This window comes from Triticum dicoccoides, chromosome 2B, assembly GCF_002162155.2.
Source record: "Triticum dicoccoides isolate Atlit2015 ecotype Zavitan chromosome 2B, WEW_v2.0, whole genome shotgun sequence".
Lineage (NCBI taxonomy): Eukaryota > Viridiplantae > Streptophyta > Magnoliopsida > Poales > Poaceae > Triticum > Triticum dicoccoides.
Genome location: NC_041383.1, coordinates 165,441,150 through 165,464,144, shown reverse-complemented (window position 1 = coordinate 165,464,144; position 22,995 = coordinate 165,441,150). Strand labels below are relative to the sequence as shown.

At 43.7% G+C, this 22,995-nt stretch overlaps 1 protein-coding gene and 1 pseudogene across 1 annotated transcript; both read right to left on the bottom strand.

Annotated features, from left to right (window-relative positions):
- Window positions 1-1,761: 1,761 nt before the first annotated feature.
- On the bottom strand, window positions 1,762-3,597 carry LOC119362802 (peroxidase 2-like). The gene is made up of 2 exons (XM_037628066.1): window positions 2,814-3,597; window positions 1,762-2,711 (listed from the first exon to the last, which is right to left on the bottom strand). Exons 1-2 carry the CDS (start codon window positions 3,576-3,578, stop codon window positions 1,959-1,961), a joined length of 1,518 nt encoding a protein of 505 aa, XP_037483963.1. The 5' UTR covers window positions 3,579-3,597; the 3' UTR covers window positions 1,762-1,958.
- Window positions 3,598-20,197: 16,600 nt separating this feature from the next.
- LOC119360734 lies at window positions 20,198-21,921 on the bottom strand (annotated as a pseudogene).
- Window positions 21,922-22,995: the final 1,074 nt, after the last annotated feature.

The following is a 22,995-nucleotide window of genomic DNA, read 5'->3' as shown; positions in this document are numbered from 1 at the left end:
ATGTGCTTCCACTATGTAGAAATTACGTTACGATTTGTATAAATCAGAAACATCCAAATTTTCATGCTTTATATGAATCATACATGTGATTCTTCACGATGCATAGTTTGCTTAGTTATGCTTTTTCACCGTGTACAACTTCATATCTTTCACACTTTGCTTCTACATTTTGTTTGGTTTGCTTCACTTCTACGGTTTGTGTTGTATCATAAGCATCATGTTTGTATCCAAAGCAAAATTTCTGCAGCATTGACAGGAGCGGAAACACATGCACTGCGATGGTGGCCGATGATGGGCATGGTGTGTGTGGCGTGTGATTGAGCATTTCAGTGCCGAGTATGTATTGGATGTCCGTTTAATCGACGGAATGTTTGGATGTTTAGCTTGTTGTATGTTTAAACTTTGCATGTTTAAGCTTGAATCGGATTATGAGATGTGAGATTGAAATAGTTTGCATTTTGTTTTGAAAATAAGGAGTTTTTATGTTTTCTAACATAGTACACACATAGACGCTCATCCGTACGCGCATATGAACGCACGCACGCACACCCTACCCCTATGAGCACATCCGAGAGACCGAGTCAGCACATCGTCTTGAGATTGACGAAGTCATCACAGACGCCTTCGTAGTCGACAGGAACGTCTCCTCCCATTGAACGCACATCACCGGAAGGCCTGAAATAAATCTAGGAGAATGTGAGCACCAGTGTCAACTTTAGGACTTGCTCGGGTGGGCTGGGGACACCATTATTGTCCTAACCATCCAACCACGGGTTGGTTCGCGAGTTTGGATGTTTTTGTGCCTAATTTTAAGGCAGTTGTTGCCTGTTGGACACGCTCAATTTGTCATGGCTTAAAAATTACTTTTTTCTGCTATATATTTTACGTCAAGCACTTTTTGCTTCCCTAAAATAGGGCAGCTATTGGATCTGAGTGCCTTTCTATGTGTGGGTTCTTTGTTGTGTTGCTCCTAAAACCTTTGTCGCATTTTTTTCTTCTATGGTAATCACATGCAGCTCTCCTACATGGTTGAATTTTTTTTTTTAGAAACGATTGCAAACTTGAAAGTACTAAAACCGAGTATTTCAAGATACATTGAGGTGAACATGGTTTCATTTGTGCCCATGTGAATAGTAAAATCTAGAAAAATCCATATATATTTTTTGGATTCTGGGGTATTGAACTAGGCTGACCATTCTACTCATGTGGGAAGTTTGATTAAGGAATGACACCCGTTGTATTTTTAGTGAAGAAAATACAATTGAGATCTTACTATTCATTTAAACAGTGTTTGTTTAACATCAGTTTTGTCATTTTTGCGCAGAATATCATGATGGCATTTCTTCATAAAACTTCATACAGGAGTATACCGGTCAACTATATATATGGTAAAAAAAATCAGATTTATCTTATTTTTCATGATATTTTAGAATTTACTATTCATGACTAGGGGTTCGGTGAAACCATGTTCCAAAAGGTCGCGTCCAAGTTTTAGTCTCTACCTAACTGTTCAAAATGATACTCCATATTCACAAAGACAAACAAGGTTGGAATATTATGGTATGCTTTGCCGCTAGAACAAATATACTTTTTTTTTGCGGGAATAGAACCAATATACTCCCTCCGTCCGAAAATAGTTGTCATCAAAATGGATAAAAAGAGATGTATCTAGAACTAAAATACGTCTAGATACACCTTTTTTTATCCATTTTGATGATAAATATTTCCGGACGGAGGGAGTACTTCGTGTAAAATATTTTGTAGTTCCAAGTTTCTCACTCCATATATACGTCAAAAGAATTCCGAACAGAAGTGTACTATATTTTGCATGTCGTCCTAGTCTGAAAAAAAATAAAACAGAAAAAAGAAATCATCACCAAACGGCATGCATGTGCCGAACGTGGCATCGATCAATTCATGAGACCATCTTACGATGAACCACGTGATCGATCGACACGTCACACTTTGTTGATGATCCAGCATTTCTTCCTGATCTCGCCGTCGACGCTGGTCTTGATCCCGACGCCGCCCATCTTTACCATCGCCGCCGCAAACTTCTTCTCCCACAGCCCACTGACATGCGCGTTATCGAGCATCATCTTCGCCGTCTCGTTCGACGCCATGAGCGCCGCGTCGGAGGTGAACAACACCTTGTGGTCCACGGCGTTCTGGTAGTACTGCCGGTCCAGGTCGTCGGGGGTCTTGAAGTCCTGCATCGCGGTGGGGTCGCTGCCGCTGCACTGCTTCCGCAGGGAGCTCGCGAACTGGGGGTCCATGTCGGAGGAGTTGGGGGAGAGGCGGTCGTGGAAGGACGAGCAGCTAGAGCGGCCGACCGAGTGCGCGCCGGAAAGGGTGACCATGTCCTCGAGGCTCAGCCCCTTGGCGTGGAAACTCTCGTTGAGCTGCTGGAGGCCGGAGGAGGGCGACGGCAGGTTGAGGGTGGTCTCGTTGGAGAAAGACCCGCGCCCGTCGTAGCGGCCGGCCGGCATGGGGAAGTAGGCCGCCGTGCGGTTGGTGAGGAAGAAGGTGGCGTCGCGGCCAGCGAAGGCGAGGACGTCCGCACACGAGACAACGCCGGGGCAGGCCTCCTCGAGCGCCGCCTTTGCCGCGTCGATGACCTCGAAGCCCCGGAGGGTCAGGTTCGGCAGGCCCTTTAACTCTGTGGGTTCGCCGGAGCCGGTCGTGTTGAGGAGAACGGAAGCATCGCACCCCTGAACGATCATGTCACGCACAGCACGTAAGAATGGAGGAATGCTAATTAATTAGTATTGATCAGACTAACTAGAAGAGATGTGAGCGTCTGGATTATTTACCCGGACGAAGCAGTCGTGGAAGAAGAGACGGATGAGCCCGGCGCCGGTGCCGCGATTCTTCTCCGTGGCGTTCTTCACGGCCTCCCTGACGATAGCTTCTGCATTTGGGCATGAGTAGCTGTAGTGACCGACACTGAGCCCAGGGCTGGGTGAGTTTGAGATAGGAGGAAAAGGGGCTGGAGCAGGGCTATCCGGGCTTGGGCTAGGGCTTGGAATATAAGATGCTGGACCTGGGCTGGGAGGTTGTCTTGGATTGATTGGGCTTGGGCTAGGAGGATATGTGGGTTGGCTAGGGCTTGGGCTTGGTGGATAGGCAATTTTGCTCGGGCTCAACGGGCTTGGACTAGGAGAAGTAGGTGGACTTGGGTCAGGTGAATATGTGGGTGGAGTTTGACTAGACACGCTTGGACTAGGGCTAGGAAGGTACTCCGGTGAGCTTGCGCTCGGGGCATTGGAAGAACCAGACGGAGGAAAGGCGGGTTGGCTCACGCTTGGTGGATATACCGGCGGGCTTTGGCTCGGTGCGCCTAGGCCGCGGCTAGGAGGCTGAGCGAGCGGGGTCGGGCTCGGGCTCAACACAATCGGGCTCGGCATGGGCTGGCTGGGGCTCGCAGCTGGAGTGCTCGGGCTCGCCGGAGCCGAGCTTGGAGGCACGCTTCGGCTAGGCGGGTACGCCGCCGGTGAGTCCGCGGGTGAACCATTGTCACCTTGGCACGCCACGGACCCCAGCAGCGCGAGCAAGGCGAGGGCGGCGAGCTTGACCATCTCTGCTACTGCTATCTCTGCCGCTGTTCGTGACTGTATTCGCTATCTGCAACAACTATTGTGTGGCTGGACTAATGGCGAAGAGCTACGACCGTCTTATATGTAGGTCAGGAGCACCGGACGGGACGAGGAATGTACGCGGAATGTCTGCGCATTCCGGGGGAGCCTCACGTGGTGCCGGGCGTGAAGTCAAGGGCCGGAACATGACAGCGGCACCGAGTAGAGTAGTTCCCAGCTCAATCAATTGACGCTGACACGTCTAATTGCCTAATTGCTCCGCTATACCGGCTGGCACGCAATCATTTGCGGAGAAAACTAGATGGGGAATAATCATCCTTCTGTTCTGTAGCTGTAACGCGGGACGCATGTACAAAATCAGGATGGTTGTAAGTGTGTAGTACACGCTGCGTACAAAATTGGTTGATGACAACCGGCCAAGGTTTCTTCCTCATTGATTCAAGTAGTAAATTCGCTACTAAAATGGATGCATTGATCGGTGTCGGTGTCGGTGTCGGTGTGTAAACAAGTGCATTGTACAGCAATCAAGCTAGCTGTTGTAGTTTTTGTTGTTTTTCGGTCGGGGGTAGGATTGCTGAGTTGTAGCAGCTCCAAATGTCCTAGTATGGTTTTCTTCCTATGCTATATCAGCCAGTTGCTTAGCTTAGCGTAGTTTTGACCTGCGATGGCGACAGTGCTGGTGGTGCGGCCCGCCTTCCTCTTTGTTTCTTGCCCCTGTTTTCATCTTCTTGTACTACCACACTCGTGTATGCCTCCAGGCGTACTGCCCAAAGACGAGTAAGATGTGTATGTCGTGCCACCTATTGTGATGCCAGAAACAAAGGAACGGAGAAATAAAACCAAGCTGCAGTGCACGTTTGCACCCACGAGACGCAGGTTCGGCAGGTCCCAACTGGTGGAGCGCAGCAGGAAACGGGACTACCCAGTTTTATTTTCTGATTCTAAAAAAAACAGTTTTATTTTCTCCTTTTTTTGAGGGGCAGTTTTATTTTCTCATGGTTTTTATTTGAACCGTGATAACTCCCGAACGTTCGATTTGGAGAAGTCTCGGACCGAACGGTTCATTCTCTCGGGAGGGATGCACACCCTCCAGCGCAAATGACCCTACCAACGCGAACAAAAAGGGCCCGACAGTCCATTTTGCCGGGCCTCTTCCTAGACGTTAATAAAAGCACACAAAAACAAAAAAAGTCCCAAAAAAATTAAAAATATATATAAAGAAAAAATAACTCCTTGACATGAAAACAAAATATATAGTTTCGTATAAATTTGCCGTGGTTGTTGATCCACTTTCAAGTGACCATAGAAACGGACAAAAAATAAACCTTCAGTTGTTGATCCACTTTGTCATTCTCGGTAACCTAAAATAAAAATCTTATGGATTTGCCATGTGACCTTAAATGAATTTGCCATATGACCAAGTGAATTTGACATGTTAATATGTTATAAAAACTATATAAAAAAGAAAATGTTAAGAATGTGCCATCTGACAATAATATAATTTTGCCATATGAACAAATATGAATTTGCCGTGTGACAATAATGAAATTTGTCGTGTGAACCAAAAAATGAATTTGCTATGTTATGAATACAAAGAAGAACAATTTACCATTATACATGGCAAAACCTATAAGAAATCCTATGCAAATCATGGCAAAAATGCCATAGGTGGAAAAAAATCTAAAGTGGAGCACAAATTTGCCATGGCAAAATCATCATTAGTTGATGTTGTATCGTTACAAAAATTTTCAGAATTGCCATGGCCAAACATTTATGTTCAGAAAATCTCATGGCAAAGAAATACAATGAATAGAATGAATATTAAACAAAAAAAATTGGGACAATGGTGTTTTAATGAAAATTGGCATGCTTTGTATAAGAAATGTGCCATGTATCATGTATGTAAAAAATAACAATAAGTATGACCGAAATTGCCATGGCATATGTATGTTTAAATTTTCCATGGTATTTTAACTAAAATTGCCATGCATGTAAAAGAAATTTGCCATGTTTGTAAAAGTAATAATTTTGTTCTTCACACAAATGAAAAAAAAAACATTTGTTCCACTGGTGGTGCCGCTGACGGAAATTGCCATGGCAAATGCATGTTAAATTTGCCATGTTATTTAGAAAATAAAATTGATGGCAAACAAATTAGTGCATTAGACCATAGCATGATCACAATTCCAGAAAAAATTTAATTAAAAATGGCTCCTTGAAAGGCGGGATGAGGCTGGTTTAGCAAGGAGTAGGGTATCTCTTTTAGGCGGATGGTTGTGTGGGTGTTTCTTCATCTGGGTTATCAAGAGGATTTTCTCCTTCACCTAAAATATGTAATTTAAACTATCTTTCTCCCTCAATGAATACGACAGGCAACTTTGCGTTGCTTGTTCTTGCAAAAGAAAACCGCAGGTACAACCTGTGTAGCTGCACAAGGCCCCCAAAATCATGGGCCTCCTATCTTTTCTAACTACAGCTATTATTAAAGACTAATGGGCCTGTAAACATTGAAGTAAAATTGGACTAAGTGGATGGCTGCTACAAGGAGGAGACCACGTGACATCGGTTTGTTGAGTTAGCGCGTGAAAACGCCATAGTGGGCTGGCCCATCTAGCTCTTCCCTTTGTTTCCCTCGCTTGCGCTCTTTTTTTTTCTTCTCTACGTATAGATCCCTCGTTCCCTGACCTCGCCTTAGTCAGTGAATTTGACCTTTGACTACTTGATAGTTGACTTTGAAAAAGATTCAAAAATCTTTAAAAAACATCATAAATGTGGAAAAAAATTATGAAAATGTTTTTTTGTGGATTTGAAAAAGACTACAAAATTTGAAATAAGTTCATAAATTTGAAAAAACAACATTGCAAAAATATGAAAGGTTCGTGAATTTGAAAAAAATCACAATTTAAAAAGTTTGTAAATTTGAAAAAAGTTCACAATTGAAAAAGTTGTAAATTGAAATAAATTCATCAATTTTGGACTCATTTTTTGCAAATCTGAAGAAAGTTCATCGATTATGAACTAAAATCAACAATTTGGAAAAAGAATCACAAGTGCCAAAAAAATTGTGAATTTGAAAAAAATGCATGTGTTTGGAAGAAAAGGTTCACATATTTGAAAACAGAACACGACTTTGATGAAAGTATTCAAATTTGAAAATAGTTCACACGTTTATGAAACATAAAACTGAAAATAAAATGAAAAGGCAGAGAAAAAGGAAAAGGAAAACAATAAAAAAACAGAAAGAAAATGATTAAAGAAAAAACGGTATAAAAACCAGTGAAAAGCAACCAAAAATGAGCCCAGAAATCCGGCATGAGTGTTCCCAAAAAAGGTGCACATTTTTCAACTATATTGTGAACAATTCTCTCATACACACCAAACATTTTACAAATTGCATGCTGATTTTTTTGCTATGGAGGATTTGGAACTTGCGGACAGAAAATTTGGAACTACACAAAAAATCATATACCTCAAACTGCATAGAAAAAGTATGAGATATGGTCATTATTTTGTTATGGAGGATTTGGAACTTGCGGACATATGTTGTGCATGGGAAAGAGAATGCTCCAGTACAATTTTCAGTTGACTATCTGGATAGCTCCTATATTCTATCTGGAATGCTAAAAAGCATAACACAAAGGAGGTGCTAAAAGGTAAGGTGGCATTGAGTGATGGCTGTGTTGGAAATATGCCCTAGAGGCAATAATAAAAGCATTATTATTATATTTCTTTGTTCATGATAATTGTCTTTATTCATGCTATAATTGTGTTATCCGGAAATCGTAATACATGTGTGAATAACAGACACCAACATGTCCCTAGTAAGCCTCTAGTTGACTAGCTCGTTGATCAATAGATAGTCATGGTTTCCTGGCTATGGACATTGGATGTCATTGATAACGGGATCACATCATTAGGATAATGATGTGATGGACAAGACCCAATCCTAAACATAGCACAAGATCGTATAGTTCGTTTGCTAGAGTTTTTGCAATGTCAAAGTATCTCTTCCTTCGACCATGAGATCGTATAACTCCTGGATACCGTAGGAGTGCTTTGGGTGTATCAAACGTCACAACGTAACTGGGTGACTATAAAGGTGCACTACAGGTATCTCCGAAAGTATCTATTGTTTTATATGGATCGAGACTGGGATTTGTCACTCTGTATGACGGAGAGATATCACTGGGCCCACTCAGTAATGCATCATCATAATGAGCTCAAAGTGACCAAGTGTTTGGTCACGGGATCATGCATTACGGTACGAGTAAAGTGACTTGCCGGTAACAAGATTGAACGAGGTATTGGGATACCGACGATCGAATCTCGGGCAAGTAACATATCGATTGACAAAGGGAATTGCATACGGGGTTGATTAAATCCTCGACATCGTGGTTCATCCGATGAGATCATCGTGGAGCATGTGGGAGCCAACATGGGTATCCAGATCCCGCTGTTGGTTATTGACCGGAGAGCGATCTCGGTCATGTCTACATGTCTCCCGAACCCGTAGGGTCTACACACTTAAGGTTCAGTTACGCTAGGGTTGTAGGGATATGTATATGCAGTAACCCGAATGTTGTTCGGAGTCCCGGATGAGATCCCGGACGTCACGAGGAGTTCCGGAATGGTCCGGAGGTAAAGATTTATATATAGGAAGTCCTGTTTCGGGCATCGGGACAAGTTTCGGGGTTATCGGTATTGTACCGGGACCACCGGAGGGGTCCCGGGGGCCCACCGGGTGGGGCCACCCATCCCCGGGGGCCACATGGGCTGTAGGGGGTGTGCCTTGGCCTACATGGGCCAAGGGCACCAGCCCCACTAGGCCCATGCGCCTAGGGTTTCCAAGGGGGAGGAGTCCTACTAGTGGAAGGCACCTCCTAGGTGCCTTGGGGGGGAGGGAAACCTCCCCTTGGCCGCCGGCCATAGGAGATTGGATCTCCTAGGCTGCGCACCCCCCCCCTTGGCACCCCTATATATAGTGGGGGAGAGGAGGGACTTCATACCTTGAGTCCTTGGCCTTTGGTTGCCTCCTTCTCCCTCCCCAACACCCCCTCCACCTCCTTATTGCTTAGCGAAGCTCTGCCGGAGTACTGCAGCTCCATCAACACCACGCCGTCGTGCTGCTGCTGGTGCCATCTCCCTCAACCTCTCCTCCCTCCCTTGCTGGATCAAGAAGGAGGAGACGTGGCTGTTCCGTACGTGTGTTGAACGCGGAGGTGCCGTCCGTTCGGTGCTAGGATCTCCGGTGATTCGAATCACGTCGTGTTCGACTACATCATCCCCGTTCTTTGAACGCTTCCGCTCGCGATCTACAAGGTATGTAGATGCATCTATTCACTCGTTGCTAGATGAACTCCTAGATGATCTTGGTGAAACGAGTAGGAAATTTTTTGTTTTCTGCAACGTTACCCAACAGTGGCATCATGAGCTAGGTCTATGCGTAGTTCTTCTTGCACGAGTAGAACACAATTGGTTGTGGGCGTAGATTTGTCAACTTTCTTGCCGCTACTAGTCTTATCTTGCTTCAGCGGTATTGTGGGATGAAGCGTCCCGGACCAACCTTACACGTACGCTTACGTGAGACCGGTTCCACCGACTAACATGCACAAGTTGCATAAGGTGGCTGGCGGGTGTCTGTCTCTCCTACTTTAGTTGAAGCGGATTCGATGAAAAGGGTCCTTATGAAGGGTAAATAGAAGTTGACAAATCACGTTGTGGTTTCACGTAGGTAAGAAAACGTTCTTGCTAGAACCCTACTTCAGCCACGTAAAACTTGCAAACAACAATTAGAGGACGTCTAACTTGTTTTTGCAGCAAGTGCTTTGTGATATGATATGGCCAAAGTTGTGATGAATGATGAATGATCTATATGTCATGTATGAGATGTTCATGCTATTGTAATAGGAATCACGACTTGCATGTCGATGAGTATGACAACCGGCAGGAGCCATAGGAGTTGTCTTTATTTTTTGTATGACCTGCGTGTCATTAAAGAACGCCATGTAAACTACTTTACTTTATTACTAAACGCGTTAGTCATAGAAGTAGAAGTAGTCGTTGGCGTGACAACTTCATGAAGACACGATGATGGAGATCATGATGATGGAGATCATGGTGTCATGCCGGTGACAAGATGATCATGGAGCCCCGAAGATGAAGATCAAAGGAGCTATATGATATTGGCCATATCATGTCACTACTTTATATAATTGCATGTGATGTTTATTATGTTTTATGCATCTTGTTTACTTAGAACGACGGTAGTAAATAAGATGATCCCTTACAAAATTTCAAGAAGTGTTCTCCCCTAACTGTGCACCGTTGCTACAGTTCGTCGTTTCGAAGCACCACATGATGATCGGGTGTGATAGATTCTTACGTTCACATACAACGGGTGTAAGACAGTTTTACACAGCGAAAACACTTAGGGTTAACTTGACGAGCCTAGCATGTACAGACATGGCCTCGGAACACGGAGACCGAAAGGTCGAACACGAGTCGTATGGAAGATACGATCTACATGAGAATGTTCACCGACGATGACTAGTCCGTCTCATGTGATGATCGGACACGGCCTAGTCGACTCGGATCGTGTAACACTTAGATGACCAAAGGGATGTCAAATCTGAGTGGGAGTTCATTATAATTTGATTAGATGAACTTAATTATCATGAACTTAGTCTAAAATTTTACAATATGTCTTGTAGATCAAATGGCCAACGTAGTCCTCAACTTCAACGCGTTCCTAGAGAAAACCAAGCTGAAAGACGATGGCAGCAACTATACGGACTGGGTCCGGAACCTGAGGATCATCCTCATAGCTGCCAAGAAAGATTATGTCCTACAAGCACCGCTAGGTGATGCACCTGTTCTCCCTGCAGAACAAGACGTTATGAACGCTTGGTAGACACGTTCTGATGACTACTCCCTCGTTCAGTGCGGCATGCTTTACAGCCTAGAGCCGGGGCTCCAAAAGCGTTTTGAGAGACATGGAGCATATGAGATGTTCGAAGAGCTGAAAATGGTTTTCCAAGCTCATGCCCGGGTCGAGAGATATGAAGTCTCTGACAAATTCTTCAGCTGCAAGATGGAGGAAAATAGTTCTGTCAGTGAGCACATACTCACTATGTCTGGGTTACATAACCGCTTGACTCAGCTGGGAGTTAATCTCCCGGATGATGCGATCATTGACAGAATCCTCCAGTCGCTTCCACCGAGCTACAAGAGCTTTGTGATGAACTTCAATATGCAGGGGATGGAAAAGACCATTCCTGAAGTATTTGCTATGCTGAAATCAGCAGAGGTAGAAGTCAGAAAGGAACATCAAGTGTTGATAGTCAATAAAACCACTAAGTTCAAGAAGGGCAAGGGTAAAAAGAACTTCAAGAAGGACGGCAAGGTAGTTGCCGCGCCCAGCAAGCAAGCTGCCGGGAAGAAGCCAAAGAATGGACCCAAGCCCGAGACTGAGTGTTTTTATTGCAAGGAAAGTGGTCACTGGAAGCGGAACTGCCCCAAATACTTAGCGGACAAGAAGGCCGGCAAAACCAAAGGTATATTTGATATACATGTAATTGATGTGTACCTTACCAGTAATCATAGTAACTCCTGGGTATTTGATACCGGTGCCGTTGCTCATATTTGTAACACACAACAGGAGCTGCGGAATAAACGGAGACTGGCGAAGGACGAGGTGACGATGCGCGTCGGGAATGGTTCCAAGGTCGATGTGATCGCCGTCGGCACGCTACCTCTACATTTACCTACGGGATTAGTTTTGAACCTCAATAATTGTTATTTTGTGCCAAGTTTGAGCATGAACATTGTATCAGGATCTCGTTTAATTCGAGATGGCTACTCATTTAAATCCGAGAATAATGGTTGTTCTATTTATATGAGAGATATGTTTTATGGTCATGCTCCGATGGTGAATGGTTTATTCTTTATGAATCTCGAGCGTAATGCTACACATATTCATAGTGTAAGTACCAAAAGATGTAAGATTGATAGTGATAGTCCCACATACTTGTGGCACTGCCGCCTCGGTCACATAGGTATCAAACGCATGAAGAAGCTCCATGCTGATGGACTTTTAGAGTCTCTTGATTACGAATCATTTGACACGTGTGAACCATGCCTCATGGGTAAAATGACCAAGACTCCATTCTCAGGAACAATGGAGAGAGCAACCAACTTATTGGAAATCATACATACTGATGTGTGCGGTCCAATGAGTGTTGAGGCTCGCGGTGGCTATCGTTATGTTCTCACCCTCACTGATGACTTGAGTAGATATGGGTATGTCTACTTAATGAAACACAAGTCTGAGACCTTTGAAAAGTTCAAGGAATTTCAGAGTGAAGTTGAGAATCAACGTGACAGGAAAATCAAGTTTCTACGATCAGATCGTGGAGGAGAATACTTGAGTCACGAGTTTGGTACACACTTAAGAAAATGTGGAATAGTTTCACAACTCACGCCGCCTGGAACACCTCAGCGTAATGGTGTGTCCGAACGTCGTAATCGCACTCTATTAGATATGGTGCGATCTATGATGTCTCTTGCCGATTTACCACTATCTTTTTGGGGCTATGCTTTAGAGACTGCCGCATTCACTTTAAATAGGGCCCCGTCGAAATCCGTTGAGACGACACCGTATGAATTATGGTTTGGGAAGAAACCTAAGCTGTCATTTCTAAAAGTTTGGGGATGCGATGCTTATGTCAGGAAACTTCAACCTGAAAAGCTCGAACCCAAATCGGAAAAATGCGTCTTCATAGGATACCCTAAAGAAAATGTTGGGTATATCTTCTACCTCAGATCCGAAGGCAAGATCTTTGTTGCCAAGAATGGGTCCTTTCTGGAGAAAGAGTTTCTCTCGAAAGAAGTAAGTGGGAGGAAAGTAGAGCTTGATGAAGTATTACCTCTTGAACCGGAAAATGGCGCAACTCAAGAAAATGTTCCTGAGGTGCCTGCACCGACTAGAGAGGAAGTTAATGATAATGATCAAGATACTTCTGATCAAGCTCCTGCTGAAATTCGAAGGTCCACGAGGACACGTTCCGCACCAGAATGGTACGGCAACCCTGTCTTGAAAATCATGTTGTTAGACAACGGTGAACCTTCGAACTATGAAGAAGCGATGGCGGGTCCGGATTCCGACAAATGGCTAGAAGCCATGAAATCCGAGATAGGATCCATGTATGAAAACGAAGTATGGACTTTGACTGACTTGCCCGTAGAACGGCGAGCCATAGAAAATAAATGGATCTTTAAGAAGAAGACAGACGCGGATGGTAATGTGACCATCTATAAAGCTCGGCTTGTCGCTAAGGGTTATCGACAAGTTCAAGGGGTTGACTATGATGAGACTTTCTCACCGGTAGCGAAGCTGAAGTCCGTCCGAATCATGTTAGCAATTGCCGCATTTTATGATTATGAAATTTGGCAAATGGACGTCAAAACGGCATTCCTTAATGGTTTCCTTAAGGAAGAATTGTATATGATGCAGCCGGAAGGTTTTGTCGATCCTAAAAATGCTGACAAGGTGTGCAAGCTCCAACGCTCGATTTATGGGCTGGTGCAAGCATCTCGGAGTTGGAACATTCGTTTTGATGAGATGATCAAAGCGTTTGGGTTTACACAGACTTATGGAGAAGCCTGTGTTTACAAGAAAGTGAGTGGGAGCTGTATAGCATTTCTCATACTATATGTAGATGACATACTTTTGATGGGAAATGATATAGAACTTTTGGACAGCATTAAGGCCTACTTGAATAAGAGTTTTTCAATGAAGGACCTTGGAGAAGCTGCTTATATATTAGGCATCAAGATCTATAGGGATAGATCAAGACGCCTCATAGGTCTTTCACAAAGCACATATCTTGATAAGATTTTGAAGAAGTTCAAAATGGATCAGTCCAAGAAAGGGTTCTTGCCTGTTTTGCAAGGTGTGAAATTGAGCTCAGCTCAATGTCCGACCACGGCAGCAGAGATAGAAGAGATGAGTGTCATCCCCTATGCCTCAGCCATAGGTTCTATTATGTATGCCATGCTGTGTACCAGACCTGATGTAAACCTTGCCGTAAGTTTGGTAGGAAGGTACCAAAGTAATCCCGGCAAGGAACACTGGACAGCGGTCAAGAATATCCTGAAGTACCTGAAAAGGACTAAGGAAATGTTTCTCGTTTATGGAGGTGACGAAGAGCTCGTCGTAAAAGGTTACGTCGACGCTAGCTTCGACACAGATCTGGATGACTCTAAGTCACAAACCGGATACGTGTATATTTTGAATGGTGGGGCAGTAAGCTGGTGCAGTTGCAAGCAGACCGTCGTGGCGGGATCTACATGTGAAGCGGAGTACATGGCAGCCTCGGAGGCAGCACATGAAGCAATATGGGTGAAGGAGTTCATCACCGACCTAGGAGTCATACCCAATGCGTCGGGGCCGATCAAGCTCTTCTGTGACAACACTGGAGCTATTGCACTTGCCAAGGAGCCCAGGTTTCACAAGAAGACAAGGCACATCAAGCGTCGCTTCAACTCCATCCGTGAAAATGTTCAAGATGGAGACATAGAGATTTGTAAAGTACATACGGACCTGAATGTAGCAGATCCGTTGACTAAACCTCTCCCAAGAGCAAAACATGATCAACACCATGGGTGTTCGATTCATCACAATGTAACTAGATTATTGACTCTAGTGCAAGTGGGAGACTGTTGGAAATATGCCCTAGAGGCAATAATAAAAGCATTATTATTATATTTCTTTGTTCATGATAATTGTCTTTATTCATGCTATAATTGTGTTATCCGGAAATCGTAATACATGTGTGAATAACAGACACCAACATGTCCCTAGTAAGCCTCTAGTTGACTAGCTCGTTGATCAATAGATAGTCATGGTTTCCTGGCTATGGACATTGGATGTCATTGATAACGGGATCACATCATTAGGATAATGATGTGATGGACAAGACCCAATCCTAAACATAGCACAAGATCGTATAGTTCGTTTGCTAGAATTTTTGCAATGTCAAAGTATCTCTTCCTTCGACCATGAGATCGTATAACTCCTGGATACCGTAGGAGTGCTTTGGGTGTATCAAACGTCACAACGTAACTGGGTGACTATAAAGGTGCACTACAGGTATCTCCGAAAGTATCTATTGTTTTATATGGATCGAGACTGGGATTTGTCACTCTGTATGACGGAGAGATATCACTGGGCCCACTCAGTAATGCATCATCATAATGAGCTCAAAGTGACCAAGTGTTTGGTCACGGGATCATGCATTACGGTACGAGTAAAGTGACTTGCCGGTAACAAGATTGAACGAGGTATTGGGATACCGACGATCGAATCTCGGGCAAGTAACATATCGATTGACAAAGGGAATTGCATACGGGGTTGATTAAATCCTCGACATCGTGGTTCATCCGATGAGATCATCGTGGAGCATGTGGGAGCCAACATGGGTATCCAGATCCCGCTGTTGGTTATTGACCGGAGAGCGATCTCGGTCATGTCTACATGTCTCCCGAACCCGTAGGGTCTACACACTTAAGGTTCAGTTACGCTAGGGTTGTAGGGATATGTATATGCAGTAACCCGAATGTTGTTCGGAGTCCCGGATGAGATCCCGGACGTCACGAGGAGTTCCGGAATGGTCCGGAGGTAAAGATTTATATATAGGAAGTCCTGTTTCGGGCATCGGGACAAGTTTCGGGGTTATCGGTATTGTACCGGGACCACCGGAGGGGTCCCGGGGGCCCACCGGGTGGGGCCACCCATCCCCGGGGGCCACATGGGCTGTAGGGGGTGCGCCTTGGCCTACATGGGCCAAGGGCACCAGCCCCACTAGGCCCATGCGCCTAGGGTTTCCAAGGGGGAGGAGTCCTACTAGTGGAAGGCACCTCCTAGGTGCCTTGGGGGGGGGAGGGAAACCTCCCCTTGGCCGCCGGCCATAGGAGATTGGATCTCCTAGGCTGCGCACCCCCCCCCTTGGCACCCCTATATATAGTGGGGGAGAGGAGGGACTTCATACCTTGAGTCCTTGGCCTTTGGTTGCCTCCTTCTCCCTCCCCAACACCTCCTCCACCTCCTTATTGCTTAGCGAAGCTCTGCCGGAGTACTGCAGCTCCATCAACACCACGCCGTCGTGCTGCTGCTGGTGCCATCTCCCTCAACCTCTCCTCCCTCCCTTGCTGGATCAAGAAGGAGGAGACGTGGCTGTTCCGTACGTGTGTTGAACGCGGAGGTGCCGTCCGTTCGGTGCTAGGATCTCCGGTGATTCGAATCACGTCGTGTTCGACTACATCATCCCCGTTCTTTGAACGCTTCCGCTCGCGATCTACAAGGTATGTAGATGCATCTATTCACTCGTTGCTAGATGAACTCCTAGATGATCTTGGTGAAACGAGTAGGAAAATTTTTGTTTTCTGCAACGTTACCCAACAGGCTGGTCTCAAGCCGGAAATAAGGGAACTGTACCATCTCTATGTTGGTTGACGGGTCATTTGCCTCGAGCGTGTCAGTGGGTGTAGGAATGATTCTCAGAGACTCGGATGGGCATATGATTTTTGTTGCTTACCGATATCTCACTAGTAGAAAAAGGGCCTATTGTCCCGGTTCATAAGGGCCTTTAGTCCCAAGGATCGTTACTAAAGCCTCCCCCTTTAGTCCCGGTTCTTACACGAACCGGAACTAAAGGCCGTCCACATGGCCGCTGCCTGGAGGTCCATCTTTAGTCCCGGTTGAAAACACCAACCGGTACTAAAGGGAATTTTATGATTTTTTTCTTGATTTTTATTTTGAATTTTTTTGATTTTTTTTTGATTTTCAAATTTTTGAACTATTTTAACCTTTAACCTCTAATCACCCCTCATTACTGCTCAATTTAACCTTTAATCTCTAATGACCCCTCATCACTGCTCAATTTAACCTCCCGAACGGTCACCCATCCTCTCACTACTCCAGGCTGAGCACGCTTAACTTTCAGGTTCTATTCTCCCTCGTTTCCAAGTCTGCACTTGTTGTTTTTCTAACAATAGTAAAATGTCAATCCTATTAACCCTGAGGAATTTAGCTTGAGCATGAAGTCACAGATTTCACTGTTTGAGTTTGAAATTATTGTTCTAAAAACAATAATTATTTAGTAACACTAATATTTCTTGAATAAGTAGTTTGACCATAATTTGACAATAGTTTGACCACAGTTTGACCATAGTTTGACCAAATTTGACCAAAATTCAAAAAAACTGAAATAATTATTTAGCAACACTAATATTTCTTGAATAAGTAGTTTCACCATTGTTTGACCATAGTTTGACCATAGTTTGACCAGATTTGACCAAAATTCGAAAAAACTGAAATAATTATTTAGTAGCACTAATATTCTTGAATAATTATTTAGTAACACTAATACTTCTTGAATAATTAGTTTGACCAGATTTAACAAAAATTAAAAAAAACTGAAATTTGAGCATAACTTTTTTCCTTTTAGAATTTGAGGATTCTAAAAATTTGCAAACAGGCCATCGGCTGTCAAAATCCGATGCGGATTTTCGTGCTAAACATTTTGATATATTATATGTTTTTTTCTGACATAGTATGCAAAAGTTATAGCCGTTTTACATTTTCCCTACACTTTTTGCAAAACATGTCCAAATTTAAGTTTTGAAACTTTTCTAACTAGTAGATGTAGTAACATAACTACATCTCGAAGGATTTTAATTTTTGAAGTTTTTATCATTTTCTTTTGCTTTTTACAAAACTGAAAAGGCGATCGGGAGGGGGGGGGGGTAGAGTTTGAAAATGGAACCTTTAGTACCGGTTCGTGCCACAAACCGGTACTAATGGGCATCGCACCCTTTAGTCCCGGTTCGTGGCACCGACCGGGACTAATGCCTTTGCCGCATGAACTGGGACCAATGCTCACGTTAGTCCCAGTTCATGACTGAACCGGGACTAATAGACTTATCTGTCCCGAACGAAAGCCCTGTTTTCTACTAGTGTCTCTTTTTCTGCAATGATGCTTTGGAAGCGGAACTACATGCAATAAGAAAGGGCCTCACGTTGGCTTTGGAACGATCAAACCTTCTGGTGATATCCAATCTGATTGTTCGATGGCACTTTCTTCCTTATCCACAGATAGTCTTGATAAATCGACATATGGTCATTTTGTTTCAAAGTTTAAGCATCTACTTGGTGGTAGAGAGTTTGTTCCTTTAAAAATTTCTAGAGCTCAAAACAGAGTAGTTGATCGTATGTCGAACTATGGTAGAATTGAGTGTAGCACAGCTTGTTGGCTACAGAATTGCCCTCCTATCGCTGAGCTTTTGCCAGCTGATTATAACTCTGCATCTATGGAATAAAACTCTTTGTCCTCGCAAAAAAAAAGCTGGCCACATGCAGCACTAACACGTCATGCATGTATGCACATCCATGCAAGCTATGCATATGTTGGGTGATGCTACATGCCACCCGATATACTCCACTTAGGAGTATGAGTGTGCCCCTCCAGTTTGACTAAAAATGAATGTTACATAAAACAACGAAGGAATACCATTATACTTGAAGCCAGAAACATCAGCCCATCGCACATAAATAAATGATTTTAATCGTATCGGTCAGTATTTCTTAGGAGTAAATAAAGACAAATGGTAAAAAAAATTGGCTGTAGTCTTTTTTAGACGCGCACCTGGTCTGATACAACCACAAAACAGGAAACACGTCAAATATTTGGTCTTGGCGTAAAACATAACAAAACCCTACCCAATACCTAATAAGACACAAGACAAAAACGAAAAAAAGGGATTGGCTACAGATCGGTCAAGTGAAAACCAAATATGCATACAGTTTGAGAAGGCATCGGTATTACCCTTTAAGAAGAAAGAAAAGAAAAATAAATAAAAATAAGGACAAAATTTGCATACGGTTTGCAAAGAAATTGCGCCTTTTATAATATGCAATAATAATAATATAATAGCAAAAATTTCACAAAAATGAAGCTTTCAAATCAAGAACTCTAAGAATGGCATTGATAGGAATGAACTAGTGGCAATTGCATTGCCCTTTAAGAAGAAAGAGGATGAAAAAGCAAATGATGAAAAAATTGCACATAATTTTTTAAAAATTGTGTTTTTTATAATATGCAAGAATAAGAATGTGATAGTGCAATTTTAGAATAAAGAAGCTTTTGAATAAGGAATGAATTAGTACCATACCATTGGTAGTCCCATAAAAACAAAGAAAAGGAAACTAAAAAAAATTAAAATCAAATAATGAAGTTTATCTAAGAAAGAATGAATTAGTGGCATTGTTATTAACCTTTAAGAAGAAAAAAAATTCAAAACAAATAGTAACAAAAATTGCACACCATTTACACAAAAATTGCATGTTTTAACAATATGCCAGAATAAGCACATTATAGTCAATTTCGTTTTAAACAAGAAGTTTTCTGTGAAAGAATGACTTATTGTCATTGGTATTACCATTAAAAAAGAAAATAAAAAACTAAAAAACAAAATAATGAAGTTTTGTAAGAAAGAATGAATTAGTGGCATTGGTATTACCCACAAAGAAAAAGGGAAATGAAGACATTAAGGAAAACTCTGCATACATTTTACATATAAATTGCATTTTCTTATGATATGGAAGGATAATCATGTGATGGTAGATTTATTTTTTGCAACTAAGAAGTTTCCTAAGAAAATGAATTGGCCGCTTTGGTATTACCCTTGAGGAAAAAATCAAATAAAATGAAAGCTAAAGGAAAATAAAAAGAATTCTAAGAACTAACGAATTAGTGACATTACTAGTATTTCACTTGAAGAAGAATAAAATAACACAAAAAACTTTAAAAATACTAGCACACAACTTCAACATCTAGAAAATGAAGTTGTCTAAGTAATAATGAATTGGTGGCATTGATATTACTCTTTAAGAAGAAAATCAAAGTGAAACTTTTAGGGGGAAAATAGAAATTTAAAGCATGAATGATTTAGTGGCATTGGTATTACCTTTCAAGGAGAACAAAACTAAATTTAAAGTAAACCAAATAATGACAAAATTTACACACGAATTACACAAAAATTGTATTTTTTTTTAATAATATGCAAGAAATAAGCATATAATAGTGAATTTTTTGCAAAAAAGAGGTTACTATTACGGAATGTATTACCCTTTAAGAAAAACAAAATGAAACAAATGCATTGCAAAACTTTGCACTTCAATCTTATTTTTTATTATTTTTTTGCGGGGTAACTTTGCACTTCAATTGCACAGTCTTTTATGAAGACAATAATATATAGTGTAATTTTCACATATATTGTATATTATTTATGTGTATACATTTAAACTCACCCAACATACCAAAAATACCCACAAAAAAGGAAAATCAGCAAATAATGAAAAGGAAAAAAACAAAAGAAAAATGCATAGAAACAGAAAAACTGAGAGAGAGGAAGGCTGAGGAGTCAGATGTGTTAGATAGAGGCAGCCCATGAAGGAATTGACTGACCAAAGCAAAGAAAAAAAGGCTTGTCTCAAAAAAAAAAGGCACAAATCTTAGAGCGACAATCGACTGTCAGAAAATTGATCGACCCAGATTCAATTTTCAGGCGACTTACGCATAGCTAAACTTGTTTAAAACAATGCACACGCTTGGTTGTTAACTAAAAATGGCCGGCAATCCTAGTTGTTGACGACCCTGCACATCTTCCTGATCTCCCCATTGGTGGCCGTCTTGAGCTCGATTGCGGCCATCTTTACCATCGCCCTGGCCAACTTCCTCTCCCACCTCCTAGGGATAGACGTGCTCTCCACCATCTTCCTCGCTGTCTGCCTCGAGACAACAGTGCCGCGTCTGTGGTGAAGAGCACGTTGCCTTTGAGCACATTGGTGTAGTACCGGGTGTCCAACCGGTTAGACATCACAATGTCAGACACTACTGTTGGGTTGTTGCTGAAGTTGGGGCTCTTGCTCTGCAGCACGGTGGCGAAGGCCGGGTTCATGTCGGAGGGGTTCAGTGGGAGGCGGTCGGTGAAGGACGAGCAGTGGAACACACAGATGGTGTGCGCGCTGGAGAGCACCACGAGATCATCCTCGTTGAGGTTCCTTGCCCTGAAATTTTCGAGGAGCTGTGAGAGGTTGAAGAAGGGCGGGGGAAGGAAATCGAGCGCCTCACTGGCGAGTGACTCGCGCCCGTCTAGGCGCCCTGCCGGCATCCTGAAGTTGATCCTGGCACGGCTGAGGAAGAAGGACGCGTCTCGGGCAGCAAAGGCGATAATGTCGGCGCAGGAGACCCTGCCGGGGCAAACCTTCTCGAGCGCCTCTTTGGCTGCGTCGATCACTTCGAAGCCACGCAGGCTTGGGAAGTTGGGTGGGCCGAGCTTCTCAGGCTGCAGGTTGACCGCTGTCGGGTCGAGGAGGATGGAAGCATCGCAACCTGCAAGAAAACATCGTGCGCGCACACACATGTTAATGAATACCTGGCATCACACCGACACAATGCTAGAAACATGTTTGTAGTACATACCAAGAAGAAATAAAATACTTATCTGACATCTGAATTGATCGGATCATGCTTACCACTAGCAGTATTCTTATCCGGTAGCACGATTTTAGCGATCATATTCATGAGGTTTTATGCGTTGCCTAACCACGTGCACATGATGTCAGCACAACAGCCGGCTCAACACTTCAGAACTCTGATGAACTCGAAGAACGGGGCTCGAGAGAGGATTTTTGTGCAGCTGTAAGGCGTGCTGCGTTTCTGTTTCTTCTCTTATTTATGGGAGGTTACAGAGAACACTAAAACCCTGAAAACCTGCTACTAAACCGGATCACGATCGAGTTGAGGTCACTGCCATCCCAACGGCCCTCGCCCGTAATCCTACTTGATCGCCACGACCCACTACTGCCGCGCCATCCCACGACGGAGTCCTAGCGATCCCCTAAGCTCTAGGAAATCAAAAAACGTGCGTGCCAAGTCGTGAACAAGCTCACGCTGCATGGCCTTATTTCTGACGAAAAACTGAACCTACATTAGCAACAGGGTTTAACTGACAATCACTCCCTAAACCCTGTGCTGTTTTACTGCACCTCAACGACTCCAATTGCTGCTCGCAGTTCCTGAAACTTGACACGTCCCAGTGCCTTCGTCAGTATATCAGCAAGCTGTCCATTGGTGCCGATGAACTCGACCTCCACACGCCCGTCTTCCACGCACTCCCTGATGAAATGATACCTTGTGTCGATGTGCTTGCTGCGGTCATGAAAGACAGGGTTCTTGCAGAGGGAAATTGCTGACTTGCTGTCCATCTTCAGCGTGAACTGCTCGGCCTCCTTCTTCTGCAGCTCACCGAGGAGGCGAGCTAGCCAGATGCCCTGGCATGCCGCTGTTGTTGCGGCTATGTACTCTGCTTCGCAAGACGAAGTGCGACCACTTTCTGCTTCATGGACTGCCAACTGGTCAGGTTAGGCCCGAGGAAGAACATGACGCCGGTGGTGCTCTTGCGGGTGTCCATGTCGCCCGCCATGTCACTGTCACTGTACCCGCATAGTGCAGCTCGTTTGTCTCTGCGTGTGTACCTGCACCCGAGATGCCGTGTCCCGGCGACGTACCGGAGAATTTGCTTGACGACGACTCGATGCTCGGTGGTGGGCGCCTCCATGAAACGGCTCACGTAGCCCACTGAATAGGCAAGGTCGGGGCGTGTGTGCACCAGGTACCGTAGGCTGCCGACGACGCTGCGGTACTCCGTTGCATCTGTCGCCGGCGCGGTGCTCACCTTGCTGAGCTTGAACCGAGGCTCCATTGGTACGTGGCACGGGTTGCACCCAACCATGCCGCTCTTCTCGAGGATCTTCGTAGCGTACGCGGCCTGGCTGAGCGTGATGCTGTCCACCTCCTGCTTGACCTCTATGCCAAGATAGAAGCTGAGCAGACCCAGATTGCCCAGAGTAAAGCACATACTCCTACTTGGATATGTCTCGCTATTACTACGTCAATCCCATCTAGCCATGTCTCAAATAAAGTGTTGATGGAATTCAGAGGCGTTATATTAAAGCTATGTGGATAGACCTCCATAAAATCTTTGTCAAAGGGCAATCAAGAAAGAGGTCTCTGATTGATTCATCACTATCACAAAAACTACATCTTTTAGAGCCCGTCCAGTTGCGCTTCGCCAAATTGTCTTTAGTTAAGATGACTTGTTTGTGGACAAACCACATAAATAATTTGATTTTTAAAGGCACTTTGACTTTCCAAACATGTTTCAAACTAGGAATGACGCTAGCGTTGATAATATCCAAATACATAGATTTAACTGAAAACTCCCCATTCTTAGTTAGTTTCCAGCGAAGCTGGTCTAACTGTTGAGAGAGTTGGACATC

What these genes read in the sequence shown, in the direction of transcription:
- LOC119362802 (XM_037628066.1), bottom strand. Translation starts at nt 3,578, where the DNA reads ATGGTCAAGCTCGCCGCCCTCGCCTTGCTCGCGCTGCTGGGGTCCGTG. An exon ending in TCCACGACTGCTTCGTCCGG is followed by an intron (nt 2,712 to 2,813) that starts GTAAATAATCCA and finishes ATGATCGTTCAG; the next exon opens with GGGTGCGATGCTTCCGTTCT.